The sequence below is a fragment of the Citrus sinensis genome, chromosome 9, assembly GCF_022201045.2.
Source record: "Citrus sinensis cultivar Valencia sweet orange chromosome 9, DVS_A1.0, whole genome shotgun sequence".
NCBI lineage: Eukaryota > Viridiplantae > Streptophyta > Magnoliopsida > Sapindales > Rutaceae > Citrus > Citrus sinensis.
In genome coordinates, this window is record NC_068564.1 from 9,674,570 (window position 1) to 9,692,402 (window position 17,833).

At 31.7% G+C, this 17,833-nt stretch overlaps 1 protein-coding gene across 1 annotated transcript; it reads right to left on the minus strand.

Annotated features, from left to right (window-relative positions):
* Window positions 1-10,305: 10,305 nt before the first annotated feature.
* On the minus strand, window positions 10,306-13,730 carry LOC127899738 (receptor-like protein EIX2). Its single transcript, XM_052433578.1, has 2 exons — window positions 10,732-13,730; window positions 10,306-10,590 (listed from the first exon to the last, which is right to left on the minus strand). The coding sequence occupies exon 1, from the start codon at window positions 13,628-13,630 to the stop codon at window positions 10,739-10,741; it is 2,892 nt and encodes a 963-aa protein (XP_052289538.1). The 5' UTR covers window positions 13,631-13,730; the 3' UTR covers window positions 10,306-10,590; window positions 10,732-10,738.
* Between the last annotated feature and the right edge of the window lie 4,103 nt (window positions 13,731-17,833).

Genomic DNA, 17,833 nt, shown 5'->3' on the forward strand with positions numbered 1-17,833 from the left:
CTTGTACCTTGTCATGTTCAATGTTTGATTTACTCTACTTGCTTCCTTCTTCCATTTGTATAATTTTTAATTAATGTATTATGAAAAAAAAAAAAGAGAATGCATATCCTCATGAATCAAAGCAACATGCTGGGAAAGAGTTAATTCAAAGCCTCAATCATAGGGCAATGACGCCATCTCTGTTTCAGATTCCTCCATCTGAGGTTGCCAAATGTTCTTTACGAAGCTATAACTAATATCATGAGAATTGAGAGTTGAGAGAACGCAACAAGAATTTGGACTATCCCTCTGGAACGTTGTGCTATTAATTTAAACGAAAAGCCTTATCCTGAAATGTTGGATTGGTTGGGATATGGGAAACCAACACAAGTGCAGGCACTTGAATATCTCTTAATTCTTCACTGCATTCTTATTAAATCACCATAAGTTTATACCCATTTTGAGTTAAAAGTTATCAAATTTGTGGATGCATGAGACTAATTACACGACCCTAAATTTTTCATTAATTTGACTCCAACTGGCGACTGATGTGGGCTGCAAACCTGCATTAAAGAGGAAGGTGATAAGCCTTCACGCCAGAATTTGGCCGAGCTGCGAGTCTTGAGAGAACACAACTTGCAAAGAAGGAAATAAATTCTGCAAATAAAAGCAAAAAGACTGTCAACACCAGAAGTCATCCAACTTAAATCTCCTACTGCCGCCGTGGATGATCTTCAATCTTCATTTTGAAACAAAATCATATTAGAACCTATTAGAACCTGTTAATGAATTCAAATATAAACCAGTGCAAACGGCAGCGTATTGGGCTATCGGTTAAATCCGTTATGAAGTCACGTGAGGGAGCTCGTGATTACTAACTGTAAACGACGTTACAGCTTGCGCTTTACTCATAACTGATTCAAGAAATTGCGCGTGCTAAGTCACGTGGTCACTTAAGTGCATCCCAGTTTGGTTTAAAGGTCTTGGACACGTGGAAGAGGGCTGTGCTATCTGGGTTCATTGTTCTGTTATCCCCCTGTAATATAAAGCTGGTTTTGCACCTCACTTGGGGGCGTGATTCGAGAGTATTCGAGAGAGAATCTTGGAGAGAGAAAACTAATTCTTAAGCTCTGTATCCTCAATTCTGAGTACTTGTAGTTTCTTCGTTGAATCGATCAAAAAAACAATCTCTGATGTTTTCACTAGGGAATGTAAGTCTTGAAAAAGATTGGACCACGTTATCTCTTGCTCTCTCTGTGATTTTGTTTCTGATTCATTCTTTTCTGTTGTTTAATTTCTGTTCTTGAGTGGTTAATTCTGTTGAGAGGATATTGAATAGATTCTGGTTCAATTTTATTGCTTGTGTGCAACTTCTGTTGATCTTAGTCAAAGATCATGGGCAGAGTTTTGGTTTTATAAGATTAGCAGTTCAATCAAATCTCTACAGAACCCAAGTGGTTTATTTTTTCTTTCCTATTAGGATTAGGTTTTCTTACTATAATTATAATTTAAGGTTCTAATTAGATTAGAATTAGGAATGTGTTGAGCCACTATAAGTAAGTAGTTCTCATTATGTTTTTAAGCAAGCAATAATAAAATTAATTCTAACCCCTGTTAATTCTTCTCTCTCCCCTCTAAATTCTTAAATTCCTCATCTTTTCTCTCTTGAATTCTCTATGTAAAACCCTAGAATCCTATCATCTTACCCTAATTTTCAACTTAATCAATTTGGATATGCAAATCTTAACAGTTGTAACACTCCAAATTTAACACGTGTGGAGCATGTGATAGTAGGAGATTACTTACATATTGAAATCCTTACACAAAATCTCAACTTGAAATATCTCAATAAAATTTTTATTAAACAAATCCACAAGTCAAATACTTGACATTTCTCTCCCAAATCATAAATGTAACAAAAGTTTCAAAATTCTCCAATTACAAGTTGAGAAGACTAACAAGCTTAAAAGAAATAGAAATTCGTCCTTCTTTTATTCAACTAGCAAAAGTAAATTAATCTCTAACTCCAAAGATAAGCACATCTCTCAACAAGTCACTCAATCTGCAAAAAGTAATGACGAGAAGTGAGCTATCAATTCAGCAAGTAAAACCATTCCCAACACCCCAGGGATATCCGATACCAAAAGTATTGCAAGCCTTGTTTACCAATATATATATCACAATAAAAAAACATAAATTTTACAATGAGATATAATAACATAAGGACAAATTCATAAATGATCCAGAATATCGAAATCATAATTAATCATAGAAACAAATCATATAATATATAAATACAGGACACAAAAGATTAGCTCATATCACATAGTGTCACCTATACTCTCGATGACCAGGCTAGAATAGAATGAGAATCAGAATATCATAGACACAATCTGAATAGAAACTCAATACTCTGTGTGTGTGTGTGTGTGTGTAAGTATATAACGGAATCAAAATGACTACAGACAATGAACCAAATTATTTAAATTTATTTTTCCTTTGTAGCAAATTACACGTGGTAGTTTATAATGTACGTGGCACTTTAGTCCTCGAGATATAGCCCCCATACAGTCTCAAAAGGTGGCTCCCGCATAAAATTTCATAGATAATTTAAATCGAATACGTGAACATAATATTCATATTAGATTCATAAATGATCATAACAATGATTTAGGCTTGCAGAACAATTTCCATTCTAACATTTTATAGATAATTTCAAAAATATAATTATCTAGCAAAATAAATTGCACATTTAAAGGCATTTATAATATTTTGTTAAAACCATAAAAATGGCATAATTTTCAAATTTAAAAACACTCACATCAATTATTTTTGTTATGAAGAACTAAGAAAACACACGTACTTGTAATAATATTGAAATATCAAAATTATCATATATATCTAGTACATTAGATATCAAGTACATTAGGAATAGAGTTACTTATCTTGATAAAAGCAATGATTTAAACACACCTCTAAGCCTCTAACAGTCTCAAACACCTCCAATACTTTAAACAAATACAAGAAATAACTATTAACAACTTATTCCAAGAACTTAATTTTCTAATTCATACCCGTAGAAGTCTGATTCTCTGAATTTTAACTCTTAATCTAATAATCAAAATGACACAAAATTACATAGATCTATTCTCGACATCCATGGGTATCTCCAATAAAATTTTTAGGAGGATCCAATACCAAAAACATTTTCAAAACTATTTGTTTCTTATTAAATTCAAAATTGTCTCACAGTGTCTTAACTGAATAATATGGGTCTCGAGATTTTTATAAAATTATATATATATAAAAATTGTGAAATTAAAATTGAAAATACTAGACACATGTATTTACCAAACACTATCAGCTTCTGCAACTTAAAAGTTATAGCATCTTTATCAAATATCATCAGCTTATACTCCACAACTATAACTTTTACTTCACAGTAGCTGCAGCTTAAAAGTTTCAGTACCTCACTCCCAAACGCACTCTCAGTCTTCTGATAAGTGTATATTTTTCATATATTTTGCTATTAATTTCTCCATCTTTTTCTTGTTTTGATCTTAAATATTCTAGTTATTTTAATTAATTTTTAATTTAGTTATTTTGTTAAAATTATATTTTATTGTGTTAATTTTTATCTTAGTTTTTTTTTTATTTTAGATATATTTTGGGATTAAAGAGAAATTAAATCAGAGCATTCAGGAAAGAAATTTTATTAAAAGAATAAGAATAGGAAAAGAATTGAAGATTGGGAGACAAAAGTGCACAAGAGATCAGGAAAGAAAGATTTAATTTGATTAATCAACATGCATGCAATCACGTGGGAAACATATATTGTGATTAATTGAGGAAGCAAATATTTTGGCATGGCTTTAAATGGCAAGCACGAGATGGGCTTTGGCTTTAACAATATTCATTGGCCAATTAATTGTACAAGTTATATGCATGCATGAACAAAAAGTGGCGGCTTGGCTTTTGTTTTTAATCCTTTCCATGTGAGGATTTAAGGCGCACAATAAAAGCTACTATAAAAGCTAGACTTGCGGCAGAATTAGGGGAGAATTGGAGGATCGGCAGCCACACATACAAAAACAATTTGCAGCCGCAAAGGAGAAGAGAAAAAATAGAGGAGACTGTTTGGTTTTATTAACTCTTTTATTCTCAATTTAATTATGTTAGAATAGATTTTTTATTTGGTTGAGGGTGAATTCAAAACCCTAAATATGCTATGCAATTGAATTTTTTAATTTCTATCATTCAATTTATTTAATTGAGATTGTTTATGTTCTTCTATAATTAATGTTTATGATTTTATTCTTGTCTTATTTGAGTGGCCAATTAGATAGAACTTGAATAAATTCTATTGCTAGATTAAAATTCTTAATCCATAATTGTCTTGATATTTTAATCATTAGTAGTAGGTTGGAATCAGTGATTTCGATTGGAGAACATAACCTAAGCTAAATAATCCGAGCTTGTGTGTTTATTGCCTAAATCAAACTAATATCTTTCTCTACTTAATGCTTCTATTATCTTAAATTTAAAGAGCTTGTTTTAAATTATTTAATAGTTAGAGATTAGATGAAGAGCTTGTTTTGCCTAACGACATACTAAGAAAAGATTGAGACTAACAGAGCTTATTGTTGTCTACGGTTGATAGTTTCAATATAAATTAATGATAGAATTGATATATTGTGTGCAGGTTTGGTGGTGGCGAATGATCCTTTAACCAAAGTTTTTCTCATTATTATTTCTTTCTCCTTTAATTAGAGTTTTTATTAAATTATTGTTTTCGTAGTTTTAATTTCTTTATTTCTTGCTATTTAGTTAAAAATTCAAAAACCCCCCTTTTCTCTATTTTTAGTTGGCATTTTATTTAGTTAGATTAATTTATATTATTATTTTATTTTAAGTTCTACTTTAGAGTTGATAATAAATACAACTAGCATAGTCTCTGTGGGATCGATTCTTTTTAGAGTTGATAATAAATACAACTAGCATAGTCTCTGTGGGATCGATCCTTACTCGCTCTGTACTAATTATTTATATTACTAGTAAGGTTTTAAATTTGGTGCACCCTAACAACATTACCATCTTCTCCGAAATATTTTAGTCTTTGATCAACATCTTTGTAATGTCATCTATGTAGAAATTTAATTAGTAAGGTAATAACCCAAATTCACCGTATAATTTACAAGAGGAATTGGGAATGAATGAAACCTTGTGATATTAATCTTATTAATATAAAAATCAATATTGTCCACTGTCTAAATAAAATCTCTAAAATAATAAATATAACAATAATCATCCAAAACAAATTCAACTGTGAACAATAACCAAAAAAAATGACAATTTATTCATCAAAGAAAATGTGTTAGCTAAAAAATCCTCTTTTCTAAACCAAAAACCCCACATCTCTAAAATTAACTTGCAAAATGTTGGAGACGAGGGGTGAGCCATCAACTTGGTAAGTAAATTCATGCATGAGGTTACCAATAACAATAAAATACATAATAATCATTATAAGGAACCATAAATTGGAAAACAATATTCATTTTACAATCTATTGCATGAGTATGATAAAATTCATTTTAAGTTAAGTCATCATGTAATAATCATTTTCAAATATTTAATCATCTAAGAAATCATTTAACAATAAAATATTTCTGTTATTCAATTGCTCATGCCACATAGTGTTAGCTGCACTCTCGATGACTCGGCTAATCAATATATCACCTATAATCTTGTGGCCCAACAATTAATATATCACCTATAATCCCGATGATCCAGCCAATTAATCAATCAAGGTATTGTACCCCATAATAATCGTATTGGTAATATAGCTAGTTGTTCAGTCGTGTCAATAATAATAACTACGAAAAATGAGCCAAAACCTTAAAAGTAATTTTTAATCTTTCAATATCAATCATTCAATAATCTATCAATAATGTTGTACCCATCCTCGTAACACCATGATGACATTGCCCTGCAATCTGCAAATGCATATATTACCCAACCGGTTACTTCCATTTGTGTTTTGACAGAAAAAAAAGTTACTTTTTCATTGTGGAATAGTATCAGATCGAAAGAGTGCCCAAATCTATCTACAAGCCCTTGTTGGATCACTTTCCATTCATCGTAGATAATATACCCTCTACAAACTACAGCTCCATTCGATTTCCCAAACTCAACACAATGAGAGTAGGATTCAGGTTTTGTCCTTCTACTGTATTTCTCCCTAAGCTCCTCCCATTTTCTATCTTCCTTAGATCTTCAATTATCTGCAGTTCTGCACCCAACCAAAATAGATTTTCTTCAAAGCCTCTGCCATTTTTCTCTACCGTTCGAACTTCGAACTCTAAACCTTAAGGAAAAATAATTTTCTACAATCCTTTTACACCACCATTTCTGGAAATGCTAATGGACGACCCTCTTTCGTTTTTACATTTAAATCCATACCTGATAAGAAGAACCCCAGTAGATTCTGGAAAAGAAGTTTATACCTGAATTGCATTTATTCCAATCTTGAATGGTTCCGGAATTTTCGAGGGAGTTCTAAAGGTCCGCCGCAAGAGAGACTGAGGTACCTCAATTTGCTGAGGGAACCAATGAACTCAGGAACTGGGCTTCCACCAAAGTCATTGTTACTAAGGTGTAAGGTCCAGATGTCTTAAATCATGCAATTTAAGCAGAGCACGACTAATTGTACCTTTCAGGAACTTCCTCCGAGAAAATTCATAATCGGATGTTCGAAGATTAAGCACCTTGACTTGGCCAGTTGTGTTGCTACAGTGGACTCCTCTCCATTTACAGCAATCTCTTATGTCATCTTCTCTTCCCCAGGAAGACAGAACGCCATGTTCATCCACCAAGCTCCGTTTAAAAGTGAGAAGCGCTTCTCTCTCTTCATCAATGCACCTTATTATTATGTTGTTAGAATCAGCAGCCGTGGGCTTCAATTGAAAAAATATCACAGAAAACAAAGCTATATTTTCAAATAGAAGGAACAACTTAGATGACATTATAATTATCATTAGCTTTGAGGATATGCTGTTATATCGAAACTCCTGGACTCCATGCCAATTTATACTACTGTGTATAATCTGCATCAATTATCGAAGCCAAGAAAAGTCTTCAGTCTGCGCGTTGATTATGTGTTAGGATATGAATATTTGAGAGATGAATAATGCCAAGAAAAGTCGCCGGCGAATCCCAAACACACAACAATGCAGAGCATTGATAAAGAAAGTCGTACAATCAACATCCATGTAATCTTGCCGTGGAAAAATGGTAAACACACAAAATGATGACAAAGCCTCATAGAAACAAAATAAAACTGGTGTTGGTTTACGTTTACCCAAACAAAATAAAACACATTTTATTGAAAATAAGAGAACTATGATGTTTACAGTTTTGGTATATATCGTCACTTGATGCTTTGTTTGGGCAGAAATTCTCTTATAAAAAGCTTGTCCTGATAATTTATTAATGCTTTCCTTTCATATTTAGTGAACTGTAGACTGAATTGAATAAATCATGGACAAAATCACCTGACTACTGCAGTGGGATTGTTGATCCTGTTAAGCCACGTTAAAAGTAATATGTTTGATGGGATTGTTGATCCTGTAATTCCTGGGGAAAATTGGATGCAAGAGTAACAATTACAAGCATTCAAATTGCTTTGCTCTTAAATCTGTATCTCAAACAGTGGAAGAACAACTAATGGTGATTGATACTGCATCAGCGAATAAACGGTTGATTCCTATCAATAACCCTGCTAAAGACACGAGCCATAGAGTACTTAGTAACGGTTGAGATGTTTATAATACTAATATAATGATAATACCAACGTGAACTATTTTTTACTCTTTTTTTTTTCAATTTTCTAGAACAAAGAATGGAAATTTTTTTAAGGCAAAAATTAAAATACGTAGCTTAATTCATGACATGCCCATACTAGACAGGGATAAGAAATTTCATGGTAGCCAACTACTCTCTTGACCAAGATGAAATTGATGCTTATTGGTTAAATGTCTAAAATTTGAATTTTTTTTATTTCAAACTTTTTTAAAATTGTTCGTTTGTTTTTTTAACTTATATCTGATTTTTCGGACATTTATATTTGAATTAAAAATAAAGAATAAACTTTTGTGATTTTTATATAAATAGGAAAAGGCACGAAGAAGTAAATATTATATCCTAAAATATCTCTATTAAATATACTTATTTGCTAAACTATAAAACTTAAGCCCTTTATTCATTTTAACTTACAAGGATATAAATGTTAAATAACTGTATTTAAGATTTTTTTATTTATCAGAACAAATATAATGTCAATTATATTTAGATATTAAAACAAAAAATGAAAACACATCAAACTATCAGCTAAGACTTCAACCAAATTCAGATTGATTTTAAATTTCAGATTAAAAAACTAAATGGGTATTAATTCTTCATGGTTGATTGGGGAATACTTGTTTTATATTTCAACTTAAGAATTAATTAAACAAAATTTCAAAAGTACTAGTATGCATAAGATTCATACTTGTCTACATATTAACACCAACATGAGAGGCTCTATCTCAATTAAAAATAAAATTAACGTGTGATCTTAAATAAGTTCTGAATTGGCCATCTATAGATACGCCCTCTTTCAGAATCTGTCTTTGTTTTATCCACATGTCCACAAAAGAAAGATTGGGGTAATTGTTTATCCTTATCATGCATGTTATCTTCTTAGCTAGGGCCACCATGTTTGTATATCGATTTTGAACAATTAATGGTCCCCTTCCGAAACTGAAGCTGTGTTTATGTATGATGTGTACCATCTAAATGATTTTTGTAATATTCTTAATTGGTGTGCATTTGTGTACATACTTCATTTAAAGTAATTTTCCACAGACTTTGCTGCCATTGAAATTAGAAATTCCCAAGCAAGGACCAAACGTAATTGTCCGCTGACTTTGATTAGTTAACTGTTGACTTTGCGTAATGCTTCTCTGAATTTGTTGTCTAGAAGCACGTACATATGTATTACATCATCCTTCTATTAGCTTAATAATAAAGTGATTATTATCTTACATAATCATGTAAGATATATGATTCTTCCACAATCGTTGAATTTTCATCCAACGGCTGTGGAAGAATTATGTATGTTACATGATCATGTAACATAATTAAAGCCTAATAATAATAATAATAATATATATAGAAATATATTATAGATTATAAACTTAAATAAGTTCAGTATTTCATGGCTAAACTTATTTTTGTTACCGTTTTATCGCAAATCATAAACTAAACTTTGTTGTGATTGAGTGATAAATAAGCTTAATGGTTATTTGAATGATATATGTGTGCTGCTCTGTATTTACTATAGCATTTTGTCTTGATTTTACTTATTGCAATTCCCTATTTTGGCTGACCACCCATTTAGTGAATACTAGCTAAGAAACAGCCTAAAAAATGTCTAACTTAGTGGAACAAATTAAGACAATATATGGCTTTAGATTGGGTTTCCCAAGTTGAGTTAATATTGATTTAAATAGGGACATGCTTAATCTAAAATTAATAAAGAACTAGACATACGGATTTACCTTGTAGGGCAATTAGAACTTAGAACACATGATGTTATATTTAATGTTAGCGTAACAACTAGTCATTGTTAGGTTGTATTTAGATATAAGATATTCAACAAGCGACAGCTGGGAATACTTGAGAGATTCTGCCCAGTGCTGTAGGAGATGCTCAAGCAACATAATCTTAATTGGAAAAACAATCAATACAATTAAGTGAGTTTAATTACCCAACTACTCTATTCCCATTGACTTTGTCCTTATGTTTGACTTGAGAATTTTCTTTTTTGCATTTTGTTTATTTGCAATTTTAATTTAGTTAGTTCATTAATTTCATTAATTATTTTATTTTAATTTAGACTCATCAGTATATTACTTGTTGTGTATACTTGTACATTGACACATATAGTAATTAAAATTACCCAACAAAAGATAAGGTCCTTTTTAAAAATCATTCATAAAATATATATTCTATTAAGAAATATCCATGTTGTCTAGAAAATTCTATAACATGTTTCATACAACTAGAATTTTAAATTAAGCGTGTATTCACAAGAATCAAGCTACGGGGTTCTCTACAAAGTACAAATGCACCTTAGATATTTTAATTTTTATGTAGCGTGTTTTAGCTTTATGCTTATGTTCACTGAACATCCTGTAGCGAAATCTCTCTTTTATTGTTAGAAGTTTATTCAATACTAATAAAGAGGTGTAAGGCACACAAAAATCCAAGAAATAAAAATTCTAACACTAATCAACAACAGAGCAGAATTTGACCGTCTTTATTCCAATTAGTAGTATAATTAAACTCTAATTGGGTGTAATACCTCTGATTTACTCTAGAATTTCTCCGAACAAGAGCATATAATTAATAAACGCATAAATCGATGATGGACTAAAGAGAAACAGTTTCTTTAAGCATATACTCAATAATACAATGAGCATCATATGAGAGCACAACTTTATTTTTAGAAAGTTTCCAAAAATGAAATGAGTACTCTGAAAATTAATGACAAGATGCCATCACCGGGAGACCCTGCCAAAAAAATAGTAACAATTGATTTGATATACAAAATCTTGTAAGAGGAAAGAGTCAAGTCTAAGGATGAAGAAATTAAAAGCATATGTGAAAGCCAATAATCTTTACTAAAATACACTATACACTAAGGAGTATTACCGTTTAATTAGTTCCTGAACTTTTGCAGTTTGGCAATATTCAAAGCTGCTGTCACATAAAGCCAATCTTTCATACCAGTCAAGAAGTTGTAGTAACCATGTCTCCACGACCTATTCAGCATTAAAGTTCCGCAGACACCCCAGAATCCAACAAAAAAACCAAGAATCAAGCCCACGTAAAATCCGAGAGTCATAAACTGATCATCCTCATCTTCTAGAGTGTTTGCACCATCATTTCTGCCTGGCAATGGAGTTGATTCTTCATCCGGACATTTGTTTGGAAGTGGAAGGCCACAAAGTTCAGGATTTCCAGCATACACCGAAGCATTGAAGCTTTGAAGCTGAGTACCTAATGGGATTTTTCCTGACAAGTTGTTGGACGACAAGTCCAAGACACTAAGACCATTTAGTTGAGAAAGGCTAGACGGAATGCTTCTGGAAAACTGGTTTCTAGATAAATCAAGGAAATCCAAAGAATTTAACTGACCAATCTTTGGAGTGATTGGTCCAGTTAAATGGTTTCTTGAAAGGTTTAAAGCAATCAACCCCACAAGATCCATAATCTCTTCAGGAATTGCTCCATGTAGTTTGTTACTCGAAAGGTCAAGACATTTTACAAGTCCCAAAGTACTTTTGTACTCGTGTTCACTTCCTTTCCATGTCAACAGAACATTGTCCAAATAACTATACTTATATACATATCTAGGGAAAATCCAGATTTTATCAGCCAACCCAATGATAGGATTGGAACTTTTTTCTCGGGTCATGGCTGAAAAATTTTTGAAACATTTTGGTATCTTTCCCGATATATTGTTTAAAGAGAGATCCAGAACTCGAATGAACGCCAGATGGCATAACTGAAAAGGTATATTTCCATGAAAATTATTAGATTTCAAGCTAAGAACAATCAAATTTTGAAGACTTCCCCCTATCCAGGTTGGTATCTCACCGTACAATGCATTCTTCCTAAGATCCAAAACTCTCAGTTGTGAGCAATTTTTTAAAGATGAAGGCAACTCCCCGGTTAACCTATTGGAGTGTAAACTCAGTGTTTGGATATTATGTAGGAAGCCCATCGAGTCTGGAATTTTCCCAGAGAAGCTATTGTTTGCCAAATTAAGAATGGATAGGCTATCAAAGTTCAACCAACAATCGGGAAGCCCTCCAGATAATAAGTTACTCGAGAGATCACAAAAGTTCCATGTATTTTTTATAATAGAACATAGGAAAGTAATTGATCCTGAGAACTTATTTTTTGAGAGATTCAAGAATGTAGAATTCGACGGAAGTGGTGGAATTGGGCCACAAAAGTGGTTTGAACTGACGTCTATAACAATATCATCATATCTTAAAAAAGACAAATCAGGAAGTTTACCCCTGATATGGTTGTTAGAGAGATTTAAAAAAACGAGTTCAATTGACAGATCCCAAAACCAATCAGGGACAGCATCCGAGATTCCATTATTGGAGACATCAAGGGAAATAAGTTGATTTTGAGTTTCAAGCCATTTTGGAAAATGAGGTCCCATCTTGCAAGAGGCAAGACTTAATGATTTCAGTTGAAAAGGAGGAACCCAATCATGGCTCAATTTCAAAGTGAAAGAGTTATCATTCAAGTACAACATCTGCAAGTGGGACATATTGGAAAAAAAGGTTTCAGAGATAATACCTGTGAATGAATTCCTACCAAGTGACAGAGACTCGAGCTTCAACAACTGGCTGAGGCTTTTGTCTATTGTTCCATTTAATCGATTTTCTCCAAGTATTAATATTTTTAGGGATGAAAAACCTCCAAGATCAGGTAATGGCCCTGTGATATCATTGCCTTCTAAACATACACCCTCCAGTGAATTCATCGTGCATCCACCAGACAGATTTTGAATCATCTCCGAGAGCTCTCCACTGAGTTTATTGTAAGGCAAGCATAATCTATTTAAGCTACACATGTTTCCGAAGAATTTTGGAATCCCACCTTCAAGTTCGTTAGAGGTGAGATAGAGAAATCTAAGAGAAACCATTAGTTGAAAAGCCTCTGGAATTGAACCTTGTAATGAGTTAAAGCCAAGGTGAAGATATTGAATATTCCGACTAAGATTGAAAAGCCAAGGGTATATTGATGAAGAAGGGAGATTGTTGTCGGAGAGATCAAGGGTCTCAATAGACGTACTCAAATTGAAGTGCCAAATAGATGAAGGATTGATAGGTGGAAGAGCACATGAGTGTAGGACTAATGTTTTTAGGGAACGGAGCTTGGCAACTACTTGAAACCAATCACTAGATTTAGTGAGATTAATGTAACTCAGGTCTAGGTGCCTTAAAGAAGAAAGATGAGAAAGCCACTGTAGGCTTCCCAAACTAAATAAATTAGAGTTTTCCAGGCGAAGATATACCAATCCTGAAAGGTACTGGAATGGACGAGGTACTTTTAATAAAGATGTACCACAAGAGAGATTGAGGTACCTCAATCTACTGAGGGAACCAATGAACTCAGGAAGTGGGTTTCCACCGAAGTGATTGTTACTAAGGTCCAAATGTCTTAAATCATGCAATTTAAGCAAAGCAGGGCTAATTGTACCTTTCAAGACTGTCCCTCGAGAATTTTCATCGTCGGATCTTCGAAGATTGAGCACCTTGAGATGGCCAGTTTTATTGCTACAACGGACTCCTCTCCATTTACAGCAATCTCTTTTGTCATTATCTTTTCCCCAGGAAGACAGAACGCCATATTCATCCACCAGGCTCTGTTTAAAAGTGAGAAGTGCTTCTCTCTCCTCATCAATGCACCTCATTACTGTGTTGTTAGAATCAGCAATTCTAGGCTCCAATTGAAACAATATCACAGAAAGCAAAGCTACGTATTCAAGTAGAGGGAACATTTTGGATAACATTGTAATTATCATAAGCTTTCAGGATATGTTGTTATATCGCAAATCCTCGAATCCATGCCAATTTATGCTAATCTGTATAATAAGCATCAATTATTGAAGCTTAGAAAAGTCTTCATTGTGAGCGTTGATTATGGTTAGCATATGACGGTCTGAGATGACATAAGCCAAGAAAATCCTCTGGCGAATCCCAAACAGACAACAACAATACATAGTGTGGATAAAGAAAGTCATACAATCAACATGCATGTGATCTTTGCCGGGGAAAAACGGTAAACAAAGAAAATGATCAGAAAGTGCTGACAGAAAATTGCAGGTACCCATTTTTTAAGGGAACAACTTCAACACCATTCATTAGTCCTTTTAAACAAAGAAAATGATCAGAAAGTGTTGACAGAAGATTGCAGGTACCCAATTTTTGAGGGAACAACTTCAACACCATTCATTAGTCCTTTTATATAATCATGTTGCCTGTATGGTTGTCCACCGTGTGGTCTAAGCGGAAGCCAATTGCCTCTTGATTTAGACTCTCCTCTGAAGTAGCTAAAATGTTCTTCTCAACAGGTCTTCGTCCAGGTCAATAGGCCTTCGAAAAAATAAATTTCTAGTGGAATAGAGGTAGATTATGTGTTTTAATGATGTAATAGGGAGTGTAATTCGATGTCATGAAAGTAAATTTTGAATCATGTACCGACAAAATTAAATTTGATTTACTAAATGTAAGGCTATATTTTTTTTCTCCTCAACATAAAAGTTAGAAAACATGTACATTTACATTTGTGTTCTTACAAATTTTAAATGCTAAAGAAGTAATAAATATCTTGATGAAGAAGATAATATTTATATTTTCATCATTACATAAATGATGTTGAAGTGAAAACAATCCTTTAAAATTATGAATTAAAACATGTAAATCAATTTTATTACAGTTTACGATGGGTTATATGAAAATTTTTATAAAAATTATGGAGATAAATAATTCTTTGAAGAAAATAAAAAGATACAAATAGTAATAATCTACTACTCTATTATCATAGTTTATAGAAATGAATAATAATGCTAATTATTAAATTCATGGGCGGAGCTACTTGTGGGCTGCAGCCTGTCGAAAATTTTGATAAATTTCCAAAAGTACCATTGTGCAAAGTTTACAAAATTCTCATTACCCTTTCTTTTATTTACAACTTTATCATTCCATTAATTTGCAACTTTGCCATTCATATAAATAAATTAGTAAAAGTGAGCATTTACTTTGTTCTTTCAAAACCTGCTCTCTTTGTTTCTTGGGTTCTTGGTGGTGACGTGTTCTGCTTCTTCTTCAGTTATTTATCTTTTGTTGGTAAAAACATATAATAAAATTATTTTTTATTTAATTATTTACAATATATTTATTAATTGTATGGTAGTAAAGACTTTAGTTAGTTCTTATTCTAATTTTATTGCGTAAGATTAAATTATTGTTAGGTCAAATCATTGAATTCTAGCAATTAAATTTTTAAATTGATTATTGATAGATCATATATTAGAGATAGTTATTTCTATGAAAGAAAAGAAGAAATCTAAGAGCTGAATCAAATGGCATGGTTTAGTGGGTAATCAAGACAGCACTTTAAAATAAGATGGAGAAGGAGTTTATATCAGATTGTATGGTTATCTACAATAAAAGAGAATTGTAGACACTATCGATTCAAATTCAATAATAGATAAATTTAATGCTCGAAAGTATCGTAAGGTACAACCTAAGGAGTTTTTAATTGTAATTGAATTACTTTTGGGATTCGATTTATTTTCTTATATATTAATGAACTTTTTATTAAGTTTTATACTCTTAATTGCGATAATATTTGGACTTTGGAAAACATTTAGCCCACCCAAAATTTTTTTCTGGCTTTGCCCCTGATTAAATTTTATTTAGATGAAAATAGATTTATTAAATTGAGATATTTTAGACAATATCTTCAGATTTTTTAGATTAAGTAAAAAGCGAAAAGGAAAAAATTGGTTTAATAATTGAAAACTTTTAATAAGTTGAAAAAATGAACAAACTTTAATGACTTAACTGATTGAAATTAAATTAATTAAGTCCACAATTTTTTTTAAAAAAGGCCACATATTAAACTTGTCTCTTTTCTTCTCATTAATTTTCTTTTTGAGATATAAGCATTTTCATCTTTGAACTATTGTGTAATTAAACAGATAACTTTGGATTGCTACAATTGTTATGCAGGATATTGGGAGAGCAATATTTTCTAATTATAAACGTCATTTGTCTTGCCAATATACATACATACATACACACACACACACACACACACACACACACATACATATATATATATAGTAGTTCCCACACTTTAAAATCCTGAATTGAAAAATTTCTCTCTTTGTCTCTATATATATATATATAGAGAGAGAGAGAGAGAGAGAGAGAGAGAATAATTATAATTTATGTAAATGTTCATCAAAGTAACCTTTTATCTCCCCAACAAACAACTTTTTATTTGTTATAACTTCTACTATCTTATAAGAACTTATAACTAATGATATATCCATTTACTAATCGTTTACTTCATTTATATGGTTATGTGACTATAAAAGGATGACTCATCTCCTTGTTTGTATATACGTGAGATTGAATAAACTTCGTCGCTAGACATCATGTCTCTTATTTGCTTCTCTCTTTCTCTTGCTATATTGTTGAACTCTTAATTGATAAATAATTTAACATGCATCAATACGATTCTTAGCGAAAAAGGTAGTACGGTAAATTTCTCTCTTTTGATCTTAATCATAAAGGTATGAATTGAACTATTTAGATTTTGTCTAAAATTATATTTATATGTTTTTCTATGATTTAAGAGAATGAATCTATGAAATCGCTTCTTTATTAACCGTTATCGTAATTGGATTTATCTATCGTTCCATTCATTTATATTGCTATTTCCTATTCTAATATTGAATTGCTATTATATATACAGTATATTGAAACAAACAAAAAAAAAATCATCCTGAAGTGTGAATGTATGCAGCATTTTTCTCTTGTCGTTTCGGCCGGGCCCAATCTACCAAGCTTTGCTCTTTGCTTGGTCTTGTCTTGTCAATGGACTTCCTTCCTGTCGGTAGCTCTAGAAGAACAACTCCAAAGCTGTATACATTACTCCTGGCAATCAGGTGGCCTGTCCAATTCAAACAGATATCAGTAGTGAATAACATCATAATTTTAGAATAATTCCTCAGAAACATATTTTACGAAGGATTCACTATTAAGTGTATATCTTACTTCCTTAAGGACTAAACAAATATTATAAGTTTATGTATATGTCGTATAAGATTATATATGAATTTCTTTCTCCATATCTCCAGAACGAGTTACAAAATGATTATATAAATAAGGCATAATTGTTTGTTTCAAAAAAAATTTGAAGGAAAAATAACATAATATATGGAAGATGTTCAAGGATTGAATTAAAATGGTGATTTATTTTATCTCCTTGAAGGAGCGAAAATTGAATATCCAAATGGATAATTTGTTTCTTTGAAACAAGTAAAAGAAAACATGCGATCACTGAAAGATCAAACAAAAGTTCATGATTTGATTTTCTTGTTTTTATATGTATATAAGGAGAAAATCATCAAGAATATATTTAAAGAGAACATGTGGTATGTGCAAATATTTTATAGCTCATTTATGCTCCAGCAGTAACATTCCTTGAAGCGAATGTTTATTTGATAATTGTGGGATTAGTGGAAGACATGCCATGATTAAATTTATTGACATTGCAGAGATCAACATTTAAGTATTTATGATTGCAATATATATATAGCACCACACGAAGTAGAAAAAAATTAGAAATTGAAAAAATTTGTGATGAAACTTCAATAATTCTAGAGTTTCTTACATAGTTTGAAATGATGAAGCTCAAATGGTAAATTTGTAAATCAGGCTAATGATTATGTATCAAATTATATAAAATTCAGAAGAATTTTAATCAAGAGGTAGCAGATTGTCTTGATTTTTTATTTTTGTTTAAATCAAGTGAAGATGAATTTATAGAAGCAATTGATTATTTGTTATGATTCACCAATATTTTTGCATAAATATTTTATGAAAAGGTCTTCCCATCACAAGGGATAGAAAAGCTATACATGATGGATGATTTGATTTTATGATAATACTATATATCACTTTACCTCGTCTTAATATTTATGTAATTTGAA

Excerpts from the sequence above, each read along its gene's own strand:
- LOC127899738 (XM_052433578.1), bottom strand. The coding sequence starts at position 13,630 with ATGATAATTACAATGTTATCCAAAATGTTCCCTCTACTTGAATACGTA.